This window comes from Dasypus novemcinctus, chromosome 12 (genome assembly GCF_030445035.2).
Source record: "Dasypus novemcinctus isolate mDasNov1 chromosome 12, mDasNov1.1.hap2, whole genome shotgun sequence".
Lineage (NCBI taxonomy): Eukaryota > Metazoa > Chordata > Mammalia > Cingulata > Dasypodidae > Dasypus > Dasypus novemcinctus.
In genome coordinates, this window is record NC_080684.1 from 22,793,992 (window position 1) to 22,811,585 (window position 17,594).

At 39.5% G+C, this 17,594-nt stretch overlaps 1 protein-coding gene and 1 long non-coding RNA gene across 4 annotated transcripts in view; one reads left to right on the forward strand and one right to left on the reverse strand.

The window, feature by feature from the left end:
* The window catches only part of LOC131280569 (uncharacterized), a 79,627-nt gene extending 66,345 nt beyond the window's left edge, over positions 1-13,282 (forward strand). For all 3 annotated transcript variants that reach the window (XR_009188204.2, XR_009188206.2, XR_009188205.2), the window contains one exon: positions 13,067-13,282. This is a non-coding gene — a long non-coding RNA (uncharacterized lncRNA). The remainder of the gene's footprint in view (positions 1-13,066) is intronic.
* Positions 13,283-14,850: 1,568 nt separating this feature from the next.
* Positions 14,851-15,810, reverse strand: LOC101440467 (olfactory receptor 6C4-like). Its single transcript, XM_004466059.3, has one exon. The coding sequence runs from the start codon at positions 15,751-15,753 to the stop codon at positions 14,851-14,853; it is 903 nt and encodes a 300-aa protein (XP_004466116.2). The 5' UTR covers positions 15,754-15,810.
* Positions 15,811-17,594: the final 1,784 nt, after the last annotated feature.

Here is a 17,594-nt window from a genome sequence, read left to right on the forward strand (position 1 = left end):
TTTCTCTTCTAGGATTTACTGGCATTTGATCCTGGTGTCTTCTGATGTGGAGAGAGATTCCCTATCAATTGCGCTACCTCAGTTCCTGGTTTCCACTGTGCTTCACCTTGACTCTTCCCTTCATCTCTTTTGTTGCATCATCATCTTGCTGTGTGACTCACTTGTGTGGGCACTGGCTCATCACGTAGGCACTATTCTTGATGCGTGGGCATTCAGCTTGATGTGTGGGCACTGGCTCACTGTGTGGGTACTGGCTTGCCGCGTGGGCATGTGTGCTGGCCTCTGGCTTGCCATGTGGGCATTCACATGGACATTTGGCTCACTGCGTAGGCACTCACCTTGCCATGTGGGCACATGACTTGCCACACACTCGCATGGGCACCTAGCTCACTGTGTGGGCACTTGCCTTGCCACATGGGTACCCACGCATGCACTTGGCTCACCATGCAGGCATGCTTTCTCTTCTTCTTCACCAGGGGGCCCCAGGGATCAAACTGAAGTCCTCCCATATGATTGGTGGAGACCTTATCACTTGAGCCACATCCATTTCCCCTTTTCCTTCTTTTTTAATGTAAGTATTGAGAGCTATAAATTTCCCTCTCAGCACTGCCTTTGTTGCATCCCATAAGATTTGATTTGTTGTGTTTTAATTTTTATTCACCTCAAGATATTTCCCAATTCCCCATGTGATTTCTACTTTACCCACTGAGTTGTTTAAGAGTGCATTATCTTCCATCTATTGGTGAACCTTCAAGTTCGTCCTCTGTTATTATTATTTTTTAAATATAATAAACTTATTTTTAAAAACATTTATTTTATTTATTTCTCTTCCCTTCCCCCCATCATCTGCTCTCTGTGTCCATTTGCTGTGTGTTCTTCTGTGTCTGCTTGCATTATCCAGGGGCACTGGGAAACTGTGTCTCTTTTCTGTTGTGTCATCTTGCTGCATTAGGTCTCCATGTGCATGGCGCACCTCCTGGGCAGGCTGCATTTTTTTCACGTGGGGCACACTCCTTGTGCATGGGCCACCCTTACGTGGATGTGCCCCTGCAGGGCACAGCACTCCTTGTGCATGGCAGCATTGCGCGTGGGCCAGCTTACCATAAGGGTCACGAAGCCCTGGGGATCAAACCCTGGACACTCCATATGGTAGATGGATGCTCTATCAGTTGAGCCATGTTCACTTCCCTTAAAGAGGTTTTACATTACAGAAGTTATGTAGAAAGTATAAGGGATTCCCATGTACCCATATCTCCTTCCCATATTTTCCCCTATTAATAACATCTTACAATTGTGTGCTACATTTATTACAATTGAATAAATATTGAAACATTGCTACTAAACAAGGTCTATAGTTAACATTGTGGTTTATACTTAATTCCAAAACCTTAAAAGTGACTTATATTCCACCTGTTATTCCCTCCCCTCTCCTTAGAACCTCTGGCAACCACTATCTTTATAACAATGTTACATGTTCTTCCATTACTACAATATTAATGTTTACTTTGTCCATGGTTGCATTTCCCCCTTATATTTGTTCATACCTCAACTTTCAGGATTTTGGGATGTTGGTGCCTGCTCTGCCTTAGATTGAGAGAGGATTTAGATCTTGTGGGACAGATGGAAGCCTCTCTGTTTTTGATTTCTAACTTCATTCCATTGTGGTTGGAGAAGATACATTTTATGATTTCAATATTTTTGAATTTATTGAGAGTTGTTTTGTGACCTAACATGTGTTCTACCCTTGAAAATGATCCATGTGTATATAAAAAGAATATAAAATAATGTATATTTTGCTGCTGTTGGACAAAGTGTTGTACAAATGTCTGTTAGATCTAGTTGGTTTAGAGTATGTTTCGAGTCTTCTTTTTCCTTACCGATCTTTTGTCTAGGTGCTCTATCCATATTGAAAGTGGTATTTTGAAGTCTCCTACTAGTAGTGTATAACCACCTATTTCTCCTTTAAAATCTGTCAATATTTCCTTCATATATTTTGGGGTTTACCTCTAGGTGCATATATATTTATAAGTGTTAGATTTTCTTGTTGAATTGATCCCTTTATCAGTATATAGTGTCTTTCTTTGTCCTTTGTAACAGTATTTGCCTTAAGGTCAATTTTATCTGATATTATTATAGCTGCCCCAGGTCCCATTTGATTACTATTTGCATGGTATCTTTTTTCCCATTCTTTCACTTTCAACCTACTTATGTCTTTGAATTAAAGATGAATCTCTTGTAAACAGCATATAGTTGTGTTATACTTTTTAATCCATTCTGTCAATCTCTGCTGTTTGACTGGAGAGCTTCATCCATTTATTTTTAAAGTAACTATTGATATTTCAGGTCTTTTTTCCTGCCATTTTGCTACATGGCATTTGTAATTTTTATAACTTTTTTGATCCTCAATTCTCCCATTAATGACTACTTTCACATTTATTTGATTTTCTGGTAACATCTTGAGACCATTTTCATTTCTTTTTGAATATATTTTTCATATAATTTTCTTTGTGGCTACCATGGAGATAAAATTTCACATCCTAAATCTATAATAATCATATTTGATTTGATACCATCTTAACCCCAATAGTATAAACATACTCTGTTTCTATACACATCCAACCCTCCACCTTTTTTTCTTGTTACAAATTATAGCTTTGTACATTATATGTACAATTTTCATTTTAGCACCTGTAAGGAATACAAAATAGAGTTACGTGCCAAAAATTATGATAGTAATGATAGATGTAGGATGACCAAATATCTGAAAGTAACTTGTTTTTTGTCCCTGGTGCTAGGATACAAAGGAAAGAATTGTGTGTAAATTAGAAGGTAATGAGATTGAACACTCTCTTGGTGCCAAATTCCACTTTTGGTGGTCAAGAACATCCTGTTGAAGCACTGAAGTATGAAAACTGGCTTTGACCAGTTGGCCAGACCTGCACAGAAGCAGCCCCTTGCTGTCCTCACTTCATCTTACTTAATTAACATAGTAAAATTCCCACCCAGGGGTGGGGTTATTCACCCTTTTCTTGATCATGCAATGTATGTGCAAGCATGGTTTCCTGAAGATACTAATCATACAATTATATAACCAGCTATGTGTGTTCATCCATATGCATTAAAACTAATGCAGAATCAAAGCAAATGCCAGCTAGTAACTTGGGTATTTGAGCAAGAGTGAAACTGCAGCACAGGGAGTTGGGTCTGAGTTACTTTACACTGACCTTGGCTCCTTATCTCTGCAGATGTAATAAATGTGAGCTTGCCTAACTCTCGTGTTGAAGTTTTCTTCATGTCATCTCTGGTTATCCATAAAGGCCCTGTCTTGGGGCCTAACAGTAATGGCATTTGAAATTATCCATATGTGTACCTTTATTGGTGGTCTTTATTTGATTATGCCATTTTGAACCACTGTCTAATGCCCTTTCCTTTCAGCCTGAAAAACTCCCTTTAGCATTTCTTGCAAGGCAGGTGTTGTGGTAGTGAACTCCCTCAGCCTTTCTTTATCTGGGAATGTCTTTATCTTCCCTCATTTTTTTTTTAACCTGGTGTGTCACTGTCTTTTTGGTGCATTGCTTCACTGCATGGGGGATTTGCGCCTCTCCATGCCATGCAGTGGTCTTGTGCCTCACCATGCAGGTCTGGGATGCCTTTTTTCTTTTTTTACCAAGAGGTCCCAGGGATTGAAACTGAGTCCTCCATATGTAAATGGGAGCTCAATTGCTTGAGCCACAGCTGCTTCCAATTTTCTCTCATTTTTGAAAGAAAACTTTGCTGGATATAATATTGCTGGTTTTCACTTGTTTTCATTTATCACCTTAAATATTTCATACCCCTGCTTTCTTGCCTCCATAGCTCCTAATCTTATTGGGATTCCTTTGTGCATAACTCATTGCTTTTCTCTTGCAGTTTTCAGAACTCTGTCCTTGTCCTTGGCATTGGATATTTTGATTACTATGTGTCTGGGTGTGGTTCTCTTTGTGTTTATCCTGTTTGAGGTTTGTTGGATGTCTTTCATTAAATTTTGGAAGTTTTCTACCCTTTGAGTATTCCTTCTGCCCCATTTTCTGTTTTTTCTCCTTTGAGATTCCCACAATGTGTATATTGGTATGCTTGGTGGTGTTCCATAGGTGTCTTAGGTTCTTTTCATTATTTGTTTTCTTTCTGCTTCAATGCCCGAATTATTTCAGTTGTCTTGTCTTTGAGATAATTGATTATTCTGCTAGCTCTAATCTGTAGTTGAAACCATCTAGAGAGTTTTTCATTTCAAGTACTGTGGTCTTCAAAACCAGTATTTCTGTTCTTTTGTATTTCTTGTTCCTTTGTCCCTTTAGATGGGCCTATTTTCCTATTTCTTTGTTTGTCTTGAAATCTTTTGTGTAAAGTGCACAATTTATTATTTTAAAGTGTGAAATCTGGGATTTAGTCTCTGAGCTGTCTGTTAGTTAAATTTTACTCAGGTAGTGATATGACAGGTCAAGAAGTAAACAAAGACAAAAATCATCTTTCAGAGTTTTTGCAAATTGGCTGCACTTTGGCAGGTAGTCTCCTTCAGAATTTACCACTTCTTAAGAAGATCAGCCCTAGGCAAATGTAAAATGCAGAATCCTCTCTGTCTTCTCTGAGCTGTTCTGGGCTTGTTTTCCTTTGCAGCCCTAGGAATTCCCCATCCACAGTTTGCAGAAGTTCAGATGCTCCCTCTAAACCCCTGAAATAGAACTTTCCCCCATCTGGGTGTTCCATGTGAGACTCACTGCAGGTCCTCTTTTGCCCTAGGCTGCCATGACTCAACTGTTTCCCATACTGCTCCAGCTGTCTGTAAGCTGCTTTTTTGCACCCTGGACAAACTCTGAGGGGGTGAAACCTAGACAGTTTCCTGGCTCAGTCTTTCATACCTTCACCTTATATGGCCATGACATACAGGGATCCATTATGTGTATAAGAGATACTTTACTCCTTCTGGAACAGGGATAGGAACCAACAGTGAGAACACAGGCTGGCTCCACCCCATGTTGAAGAAGGGTCAGGAGCAGCCTGTATAGGTGTCAGGAGCTTCTTCTATGGCTTTAAGGCTGTTTGTTTTTTTTTTTAAATTTTGTTCTTACTTAGTTACTGCAGACTTTAAACTGCTTTCCATAATTTTGAGGATAGATTACTGTCTTTAAGATTCCTCTGCTGCTTTTACCTGAGGGGGTTGCAATAATGGCCACCCTCAGTCTGCCCCAAGTGATCTGAAGTATTTGATCAAAGGCAGTGATAAGTGTTCAGACCCTGCCCCATCCCCCCAGAATTTGGAGGAGTAGGTCTTTATATCCCACCCTGGAACCATGAAGCTGAGCTAGGAGTCTGGGCTGCAGTCTTCATTGCTGCCTGCCATGGGGCTGAAGGCTGAGGGATGGTAGTTGCTGCAGGGAGGGGGAAATTCATCAATAATTATGGCAATTTACCAGCCTCTTCCTCCATTTCTTTCTTGGATGCTGCACAGTGTTCTACTAGACTGTGTGGAGTTTCAAAATAATTGATTTAAGCAGTTCCCTTTAGTTCAATAGTTGTTTAGGTGGAAAAACGATTCTTGGAGCTCCCTACTCAATCATTTTCCAACAGTCCTCCTCTTGTACAATGTACATTTTAATATTTTAAAGTATTAACTCTAGGATTTAGTCCCTGTGCTGTCTTTTTCTTACATTTGTATCCAGCTAGTGATATAACAGAGATTTCCATGAAGAACAAACCAACTAAAGTAAAAAAACATCTTTTGCTCTTTGCTAATTGGCTCTGTATTGGTTGGTGTTCTTCAGATCCTTCTATCAAGATCATCCTGAAGTGAAAGTGTGAGGGTCCTCTCTGTTTTCCTGAGCTTGAATCTTGTCCTGGGCTTGTACTTGCTTGTGGCCTTAGGAATTTTCCTGTTTGTAGGATTCTTAGTGTTCCCACTACTCCCTGTGAAGTAGTTTCCCTCCCCCCTTCCAGGTACTCTATTGTATATGTCAAAACTGGTAACACTTTGCCCTAGGCCACTTCGATTTAACTGTTTCTTAAACTACTTCAGCTGTCTCCAAGCTCCTTTTTCCTGCAGGTCAAATTCTGGGGTGGGGGGTGAGCCAGAGATGTCTTTTTTTTGTCTTTATTTTTTAATGTTACATTAAAAAAATATGAGGTCCCCATTTACCCCCCTCCCCCCTCACCCCACGCCTGCCCCCATAACAACAACCTCCTCCATCATCATGAGACATTCATTGCATTTGGTGAATACATCTCTGAGCACCACTGCACCTCACGGTCAATGGTTCACACCATAGCCCACACTTTCCCACAGTCCACCCAGTGGGCCATGGGAGGACATACAATGTCCGGTAACTGTCCCTGCAGCATCACCCAGGACAACTCCAAGTCCTGAAAATGTCCCCACATCACATCTCTTCCTCCCACTCCCTACCCCCAGCAGCCACCATGGCCACTTTCTCCACACCAATGCCACATTTTCTTTGATTACTAATCACAATAGTTCATGAATAGAATGTCAGTAAATCCACCCTAATCCATACTCTCTTCCTCCATCCTGTAGACCTTGGAATGGTTGTGTCCACTCCACATCTATATCAAGAGAGTGCTTAGATTCCACATGGATGCTGGATGCAATTCTCCTGCTTTCAGTTTTAGGCACTCTTGGCTCCCTGGTGTGGTGGTTGACCTTCTTCACCTCCCTGTTAGCTGAGTGGGGTAAGTCCAATAAATCAGAGTGTAGGAGTTGCAAGTTTGTTGAGGCTCAGGGCCTGGCTATCACATGATCAGTCCAGATATTCAGGTCCCCTGGGTATACACTAAACTACAGCACCAACTACAGGTCCAGTAAAAGTAACAGGAGAGGCTTGTGTACAAAGATCACATCTGAGTCCAGCTCCATCACATAGAAACACAAACTCCAAAGTAGGCCAACTGACATGGCACTGAACTCCATCTGCCATGACCATAGAACCTGTGGGTCTCTGTAGCCCTCAGAAGAACCAATACCTGGGGTTGTATCTACTTTAAGAGATGAATGTCTTGGTTCAGTCTTTCAGGTACCCTAGTAGGCACACAGATACACTTCAGTATGTACATAGGGGTTTCCCTGCTCCCTCTGGGAAGGGCAAGGGACCCACAATGGAATCACAGACTGGCTCTACACTGTACCCAGGAAGGTTTGGGGGTGAGCCAACAAGGGTGCAGCAAGCTTGTCCTGTCATTTTACATTTTGTTTTCTTGACTCAGTACTTGCCCAGTTGCTGTGACCCGTATCTGTTTTCTGGAGTCTTGAGGAAAAATGCTCTGCCGGTTTTTATTAGTTGTTCAATGATTCTGTGGGAGAATGGAACCCTGAGGCATCTTATGCCACCATCTTGGTTGACTGGAAGTCCAGGACTATTTTCATAAGTTCCAGATAATTCTACACATGATCAGATTATAGCTGATTGGAACATTAGTATACCTACAATATATATAATTCAAGAAATAACAGACATATGTGCTTCCCAGAATCTCTATGGATAAAAGAGACCCTGGATATAAGCAGAGGAATTTGAGCAGGGTTTATAAGTTGTTGTGCTGATTTTTCTAATCAATTATATAAACTTCCTCAATATCATCTTTTAAAAATTTTATTTATCTCCCCCTCCGTTGTCTTTTTGCACTTTCTCTCTGCTCTGTGTCCTTTTGCCATGTGCTCCCTGTGTCTGATTGTCTTCTCTTCTCATCTTCTCTTTAGAAGGCACTGGGAACTGATCCCAGGAACTTTGATGTGGGAGAGAGGCACTCAATCCCTTGAGCCACCTCAGGTCCCTGGTTTGCTGCATCCCCCATTGTCCCTTTCTGTGTCTCCTTTTGTTGTGTCATCTTGTTGCACCAACTTTCTGTGTGGGCCAGCTCTCCATGCAGGCCAGCTCACTCTCACCAGGAGGCCCTGGGAGTTGAACCCAGAACCTCCCATATGGTAGATGGGAACCCAATCACTTGAGGTACATCTACTTCCCTCAATATCATCTTAAAGTTGAAGCCAGTCAAGAAAGCTTTTAGGCTGACTGTTAACTTCTTTTTTTAAAGATTTATTCATTCATTCATTCATTTATTTATTTATTTCTCTCCCCTCCCCCACCCCACCCTTGTCTGTTCTCTGTGTCTATTTGCTGTGTCTTCTTTGTCTGCTTCTGTTGTTGTCAGCGGCACAGGAATCTGTGTTTCTTTTTGTTGTGTCAGCTCTCTGTGTGTGTGGCACCATTCCTAGGCAGGCTGCACTTTCTTTTGTGCTGGGTGGCTTTCCTTACAGGGTGCACTACTACGCGGGGGACACCCCAGCGTGGCACGACACTCCTTGCACACATCAGCACTGTGCACGGGCCAGCTGCACACGGGTCAAGGAGGCCCGGGGTTTGAACTGTGGACCTCCCATGTAGTAGACGGATGCCCTAACCACTGGGCCAAGTCCGCCGCCCTGACTGTTAACTTCTTAACAAAGGACCAGTTATCCCTTGCATGAGCACTTGTAATATATCTGTTTGTAGTTGTATTAGTCAGCCAAAAGGGGTGCTCATGCAAAGTACCAGAACTCTGTTGACTTTTATAAAGAATATTTATTTGGGATAGAAGCTTATAGTCATAAGGCCCTAAATAGTCCAACTCAAAGTATCATAAGAGGTACTTTCTCACCCAAAGTCCTGTATCTGCAAGGGTTCAGCCTTATTTCTTCCTCTTAAGGCTTCGTGGTCCTAGCTTCTCCTGATCTCTGCTATAGGCTGGCATAAGGCTTGTCTCTTTCTTTCTTGGCTCAGCTGCTCTGGTCTTTTCACAATGTCAGCTGTAGACTATCATGCTCATTTCTCTTCCCTGGGCCTCTGCTGTGTCTAATGAGCTGTCTCTCTTTCCCTGTGTTCTTCAACTCTGTGTGAGTGTCTGCCTACCAAGGGGGTAGAGACTCAATGCTCCACTGATGTGGCAGCATCAAAACCCTAATCTTAATTTAATGAAGTAAACATAACCTTTGAATTTAATGCAGTCAAAGGGTATCACACCCAGAGGAACCACCCATTTAAAAAACATAGTCAGTATCTCTTTTTCTCAAATTCATAAATAATATCAACTGCTATAGTAGTATTCCTTTATTTTGCTTTTAAAACAAATCAATTTTATTGATACATATTAATAATGTATACAAATCATCCAAAGTGTGCAATCAATGGTATTTGGTATAATTACATAGTTGTGCACCTATCACTTCAATCATTATTAGAGCATTTTCATTATTTCAATAGTAATAATAATAAACAAAAAACAGGCAAACAAGGAAATTCTTCACCTCTCAATCTCTATGCTTCCCCTGCCACATATAGCTACTATTTCAGGTGGTCCTTGCACATTTATTTATTTATTTATTTGGCAGTATTGAGATATATTCACATATCATATGAGCTATCCAAAGTATTGTCTTTTTTAAAAAAAGATTTATTTATTTATCCATTTTCCCCCTTTCCTTCCTCCCACCCTGCTGCCCTTGCTGTCCATGTTTTCCTCTTCTCCCATTCTGCCCCCTCTGGGATTCCCTGGGATTCAATCCTGGAGACCCTCGATTGGGAGAGAGGTTCACTGTCAACCCTGCCACCCCAGCTCCTGGTCTCCACGGCACCTCACCTCGACTCTCCCTTGTCTCTCCCCTGATACATCATCATCTTGCCGTGTGACTCACCCATGCGGGAACCAGCTCAGCACACAGGTACTCATGCTGGCATTGGTTCGCTGTGCAGACACGTCTTCTTCTCTTTTTCATCAGGAGGCCCCAGGGATCGAACCTGGGTCCTCTCATATGGTAGGCAGAAGCCCCGTCACTTGAGCCACATCTTCCCAGTATAGTCTTTTTAATGTTTATGATTCTGTAGTGATGTTCCCTTTTTCATTCCTGGTATTGGGATTTTGTTTCTTCTTTCTCTTTTCCATTGTTGGTCTTGCTAGATGATTATCAACGTTATTGGTCTTCACAAAGAACTAGCTTAAATTTTTTTTTTTAAAGAAGCTTTAGATTACATAATGTTACACAAAAAATATAGGGATTCCCATATGGCCCTTCCTTTCTCCCTCCCACACTTTCCCACATTAACAAAATTTTTCATTAGTGTTCTATATTTATTACAATTGATGAACACATATTGAACCATTGCTACTAACTGTGGACTATAGTTTACATTATAGTTTACACTGTCCTGCACAATTTTATAGGTTATAACAAAATGTGTAATCACCTGTATCTGTCATTGCAGTGTCATGTAGGACAATTCCAATTCCTGAAAATGTCCCCATGTTACATCTATTCTTCACTCTCCCTCCCCTCAGAACCTCTGGTGGCCACTGCCTTTTTATCAGTGATAAAATTTTTTCCATTGCTAGAATAATATTGTCTATTTTAGTCCACTGAAGAACCAGGTTTTAAAAAAAAATTTCTCTATTATTTTTGTTTTCAATTTCATTGATTTCTGTTATTATTATTTTCTTTCTGCTGGCTATGGGCTTATTCTACTCTATTTTTTTTAGGAGGTCCTGTGTTCAATCATGTATGCAAAGCAGGTCCTTAACCACTAAGCTACACCTGCTCTGCACTCTTATTTTTCTTAAGGTGGAAGCTTATATTAAAAATTGAGACCTTCTCTCTTTTCTAATATAAGCATTTAATGCTGTAAATCTCTCTCTTAGCACTGCTAAAATACATCACAATTCATTTTATTTTGTCTTTTTTAATTCAATTTAAAATATTTTCTAATATCCCTTGAGACTTCCTCTTTGAGCCATGAATTATTGGGAATCGTGTTAATTTCAAGTGCTTGGCAAAGTTTTGTTATATATCTGCTATTTATTTCCAGAGTAATTATATTATTGTTTAGGAACATACTTTGTATCATCTCAATTCTTTATAAATTTCTAAGGTTTGTTTTATGTCCTAGGGTATGGTTTATTTTGGTAAAATTTGTTCAATGGGCATGTGAAAAACTCTGTATTCTCCCTATTTTAGGTGGAATTTTCTACAAATATTTAGCCAGATTCAGTTTTTTGATAGGATCATTGTTTGTTTATATCCCTACTTAATTTGATGGGGTTGTTCAGTTTGTCTATATTCTTCCTTATTTACTGAGAGAGGATTATTGAAATCTTCAACTATAATTTTGCATTTTTCTGTTTCTCCTTGTTGTTATGTCAATTTTTGCTTTATATATTTTCTAACTGCATTGTTAAGTACATATACATTTAGGATTTCTTCTTGGTGAATTGAACCTTTTATCAATATGTAACATCTCTCTTTATCCTTTGTAATTTTCTTTGCTCTGTTATCTACTTTGTTTGACATTAATATGACCACTCAAACTTTCTTTTAATTACTCTTTGCATAGTATATCTTTTTCCATTTATTTAACTTATTTAAGTCATTACATTTGAAGAAAAGTTTTTATTGACAGTATTTAGTTAGTTCATTTTTAAAAAAGCCATTCTTACATTCTCTGGATTTTAAATAGTGTGTTGGACCTACTACATTTAATGTAATTTTGATATATTTGGACTTCTGCCTAACATTTTTGTTATCTGTTTACTATTATTTTCCTCTGATTTTAGTTCCTCTGTTTCCCTTTTCATGCCTTCTTTTGAGTTATTTGAATTTTTTTTAGTATTCTATTTTAATTATTTGTGAGTTTGACTGTATTTCTGTTTAGTTCTTAAAGTCATTTGTTTAGGGATTACAATACTTATGCTTTTTGAAGTCTACTTAGAATCAATGTTTTACTAGTTTTGGGATATAGAAACCTTACCATTACAGGCATAACTCAGAAATATTCTGGATTCAGTTCCAGACCACTGCAATAAAGCGAATATCACAATAAAGTGAGTCACATGACTTTTTTGGCTTCCCAGTGCATTTAAGAGTTATGGTTACACTATATGATAGCATTATGTCTACAAAAAACCCCCCAGTATACTTACCTTAATAAAAATGTGACACAGAGTCACAAATTGAGTGCCCGCTGTTGGAAAATGGTGTTGATATGATAGACTTGCTTAATGCAGGGTTGCCACAAGCCTTCAATTTGTAAAAAACACAATATCTGTGAAGCTCAATAAAGTAAAGCATAGTAAAATAAGGTATACCCGTATATAGGTTTACTTACCCTCCCTCTTTTTACTGTCTTGGAAAAATCAACCCTTAAAAAATTTTGTAGGCTCTTCCATAAGTTCATACGCAGCCCCATTCACTACCAGACTCTTCAGGGTCTTCTACAGACTTTGTTCCCTAGAGCTCAGACATACTCATAGAGCCCTGCAGATTTTGGGAATTGTCAATATGAACTGAGATTGAAACTTTTCCAGAATCTGCCCTTAAAAGGAGATTTGGATGTTCACATTTTTAGGGATCCCTTGGAAATAGTTTCCATTCCTATTTCATGACAGGAAGGCAAGATAGAGTTGGAAACTCTACAATTTCATGCAGTAGAGATACTTTTTGTAGTAAAAAGAGGCAGTTTTAGAGTTATAGTGAGAAGGATGAAAAAGAAAATAGTCTCTGGGGAGCAGATGTGGCTCAAGCAGTTGAGTGCCTGCTTTCTACATGGAGGTCTTGGGTTTGGTTTCTGTGCCTCCTGGAAACAAAGAACAAGCAAAGAAATGAAAAAAACAACTCAAGGAATCCGAGTGGCTCAGTGGTTGAGCGTGCTTCCCACTTAGGACGTCCCCGGTTCAATCCCTGATGTGGAGCCTTAAAAAAAAATGTCTCCAACCTGAGAAAAGGTGACCTGGAGTAGAACTTTATCCAAGATGTAATTATTACCTCTTCTTGGAGGTGACTAGTATTTCTGATAAAATGTTTGCACATCTTTCTTATAGACTTTGACAAAATTAAGAGCCTCATCTGTAAAGCTAAACTTTACCAGTAAGTCCATGACTATTGATCCTGTGACAATAGATACTAAATTTAAATTTAATCCTAAATTTGTTTCTTCCTTGTACTCAGATTAATAATGTTATCTATCTGTATTTTTTCCTATAAAAATATATCTACTAGGGGGAAGCAGCTGTGGCTCAATCAGTTGGGCTCCCGCCTACCATATGGAAGGCCCTGGGTTCACGTTCTAGGACCTCCTTGTGAAGACAAGCTGACCTGTGCACCGTGGAGAGCTGGTGCAGCAAGATGATGCAACAAAGGGAGACAAGCAGATACAGAAAATCATGCAGCGAATGGACACAGAGAAGAGATATCAAAGAAAGGAACAAGTTGCAAGGGGGGTGGTGGAATAAATAAAATAAATGTCTTTAAAAAAATCTACTGGGGGTTATGTATCTATTGATTTATACCATGGTAGGAATTAGAACTGAAAGCTTAAAAAGTCTCTCTCTCTCTATATATATATATATATTTCTTTATTTTTTATTTAATATTACATTAAAAAAATATGAGGTCCCCATATATCACTGACCCTCCTTACCCCACTCCTCCCCCCATAGCAACAATCTCCTCCATCATCATGAGACATTCATTGCATTTGGTGAATACATCTCTGAGCATTGCTGCACCTCATGGTCAATGGTCCACATCATAGCCCACACTCTCCCACGTTGCACCCAGTGGGCCATGGGAGGACATACAGTGTCCGGTAACTGTCCCTGCAGCATCACCCAGGACAACTCCAAGTCCTGAAAATGCCTCCACACCTCATCTCTTCCTCCCATTCCCCACCCCCAGCAGCCACTATCCCATTCCCCACCCCCAGCAGCCACCATGGCCACTTTCTCCACACCAATGCCACATTTTCTTTGATCACTAATCACAATAGTTCATGAATAGAATATCAGTAAGTCCACTCTAATCCATATTCTATTCCTCCATCCTGTAGACCTTGGAATGGTTGTGTCCACTCCACATCTATATCAAGAGGGGGCTTAGATTCCACATGGATGCTGGATGCAATCCTCCTGCTTTCAGTTGTAGGCACTCTTGGCTCCCTGGTGTGGTGGTTGGCCTTCTTCACCTCCATGTTAGCTGAGTGGGGTAAGTCCAATAAACCAGAGTGTAGGAGCTGAAGTCTGTTGAAGCTCAGGGCCTGGCTATCATATGGTCAGTCCAGAGATTCAAGTCCCCTGGGTATATATTAAACCCCAGTACCAACTACAGTTCTGGTAACAGGTGATCTTTTTACACAAGTCTATATATTTAATTGTTGAAATGACCATAAAAAACACATTTCTCATTGTCATAAGTAACATTATTTTTTATTTAAAAGAACTGTATTTGGAAAAAGTTAGGAGAGTGGCTTTTTTTTTTTTTGAATCTTTTTAATGTCTGGCCAAAATAATCTACTAGAAAGATATATTTAATTGATTTTTTTTCTCCCAGAAAGATTTCCTCCTCATTGGCAAGTTTGAAATGTAACTTTGATAGCTTCTCATAATAAAATTATCTGAGATTTAAAAAAATTTTTAAACAAGGAGTGGGTAGGAAACTTTCCCTGAACTTTCACAGGGAAGGAATTCATCAATATTATTCAGAATTTCCTTAGAGTTTGAGGTCATTATGTTTATTAAAGACTCACTATATTTCTGGTCATATCATTGAAGGCTTGTTTTACTTGCTTATTCCTTTTTTTTTTTAATATTTATTATTATTATTATTTTTTAATTACATTAAAAAAAATATATGAGGTCCCATTCAACCCCACCGCCCCCGCCCCCCACTCCCCCCACAGCAACACTCTCTCCCATCATCGTGATACATCCATTGCACCTGGTAAGTTCATCTCTGAACATCACTGCACCCCATAGTCAATGGTCCACATCATAGCCCAGACTCTCTCACGTTCCATCCAGTGGTACTTGCTTATTCCTTAGAGTGTAAATGAAGGGGTTCAGTAAAGGGGCAACTGAGGTGTTGAGTACAGCTACTCCCTTACTGAAGGCAACTCCTTCTTTTGCTGAAGGTTTTAGGTACATGAAGATGCAGCTGCCGTAAGAGAGTGAGATGACAATCATATGGGAGGAACAAGTGGAAAAGGCCTTTTTCCTTTGCTGGGCAGAGGGAATCCTCAGAATGGTCCTGGTGATACTTGTGTAGGAGAGAATCACCAGCACTAGGGTGACTATCAATGTCACAAATGCTAAGAAAAAGTCAACCAGTTCCAGGAGACTTGTGTCTGAGCAAGATATTTCCATGAGGGGTCCATAATCACAATAATAATTATCCAGGACATTGGAGGCACAGAAATCCAACTGACTGGTCAGAATGATGGGGAATAAGATGATAAGGAACCCACCCAGCCAAGAGCAGAGAACCAACTGAATACAGACCCTGTTGTTCATGATGGTTGTGTAATGCAAGGGTTTGCAGATTGCTACAAAGCGGTCATAGGACATGGCAGCCAGAAGGTAAAATTCCGTGGCCCCGAGGAATATGGCAAAGAAATACTGAGTGAAACAGCCAGAAAAGCTGATGCTCTTGTTCCCAGTCAAGATGCTGAATAACAGCCTAGGAGTGAAAGTGGTTGTAAAGAAAATTTCCAAGAAGGAGAAATTCCGGAGGAAGAAATACATGGGAGTATGGAGGTGGGAGTCCAGTAGTGTCAGGGTGATGATTATCAGGTTTCCAATGATGCTGAATATGTAGGTGAGGAAGAGAAGTACAGAAATTACAACTTGTAGCTCTGGAATGTCTGTTAGTCCCAGCAAAATGAATTCAGTTAGAAAGGTTTGGTTTTTCATTGCTAACCTTTGCTGCCTGTGAACGTACAAAGGGAAGAAATAAGGTGAGAAGAGCTCAGGAACACAGAGGAGAGATTAAGATGTTCCCATTTTTCTGCCAACATGCTTCGAATGAGATTTTCTGTTGTAGAAGGGCTGACTTTTCAGAACTATTTTCTTAAATTCCCAAGAGGATTTTCTTTATGGCCCCTTTCCGTGCTTCCCGTGTACCTTCCTAGCCTTCTAAATTGTTGCTCGATCATTATTTTCTCCAGTTTCTGTTTCTATTTTCACCTTGAACGTTGCCCCTACTTTTTTACTTCTTCTTTATTTTCTTTTAAATGTTAGATGAAAAAAATATGAGGTCCCCATATATCCCCCGCCCCCTTCACCCCACTCCTCCCACATCAACAACCTCTTCTGTCATTGTGGCACATTCACTGCACCTGGTGAATACATTTTGGAGCACTGCTGCACCACATGGACAGCGGTCCACATTGTAGTCTGCTCTCTCCCCCAGTCCACCCAGTTGCCCCTACTTTTGCACTACCTTTATATCTGCTATTTTAACAATAATGTCTCATTTCCATCATTCTCTTGTTCTCAGGGGGAGAAGAAAAGAGGTCACTTTTAGTTGAGGAGACTTTAGGAGGGAATCAGTAACACCATGATAACCAAAGACACCTCTTCATATTTAGAACTATCATAACTAATGTCATCAGTCTCTAAATCTTTGATGCTATTGTCTGCTTTTCCTCAGGTCTCAGTTCTTCTATCTATAATATTTTCAGCATTGTAACAGATGGTGTCTCTTCAGTTTTCTGCTACCATATTTCTTCCACTTCCACTTCTACTCTTATTAAAAAATTATTTCTGTCTAGAAAAATATAACTGACATCAGAAGTTGTAAGCCTTATTTAGGAGTTTCTAATGAAAAACTTGCAAGATTGGAGACTATTTACAGCATTCTTTGAGAATGTAATTTTCTGTTATATAGATAAGGGACAACTCTGAATATTTACATAGCTATTATAATAAAATTTAAGTTACATTTACACTTGTTCTGAAACTTGTTATAAAGTTGATTCTAAACTGATTGCTAAGAAGGTCAGTTTCTTTATACTATTGAAAGATCTTTAATAATTTTGAAACCAAATATCTTTATTATTGACAACTACATTAAAATGCTGTAGTAACTTGTTTCTTCACTTAAAATTGTAAACTATGTTGATTTCATCTTGTTGCTAACTTACTATGACCTTGCTGACCAACCTAATCAACTTCTAACTCATCAACCTCATTAAGGAACTATATAGATTCTTTTAATATCAGGCATATAATTCAAGCATTCCTCCTTATAAAATCTATTTTTCACTTAAAATTGTAAAATCTATTTTATAAGTATTTAAACATTTAAAACTTATTACTTTTAAAACACAATGCAGATTTTAGATTTGCTTGTATGCACGTTAATGACACCCATTTCCTTGACCTTGTTATTACTTTTCCTCTTTGCTGTTGACCAATCTGTAGCATGGCTTCTTCTGGTTCTCATTATCCAACCTTATAGTTCTATGTCTGTCATCTTGATCTTGCCATTCCCCATCCCCACTGAGAACTTTTTTTTTTTATTGATTTTGTAATAATATTACATTAAAAATATATATGTGAGGTCCCATTCAACCCCACCCCCCCACCCCACCTCTCCCCCCCCCCCAGCAACACTCGTTCCCATCATCATGACACATCCATTGCATTTGGTAAGTACATCTTTGGTCATCTCTGCACCTCATAGTCAATGGTCCACATCATGGCCCATACTCTCCTCCATTCCATCCAGTGGGCCCTGTGAGGATTTACAA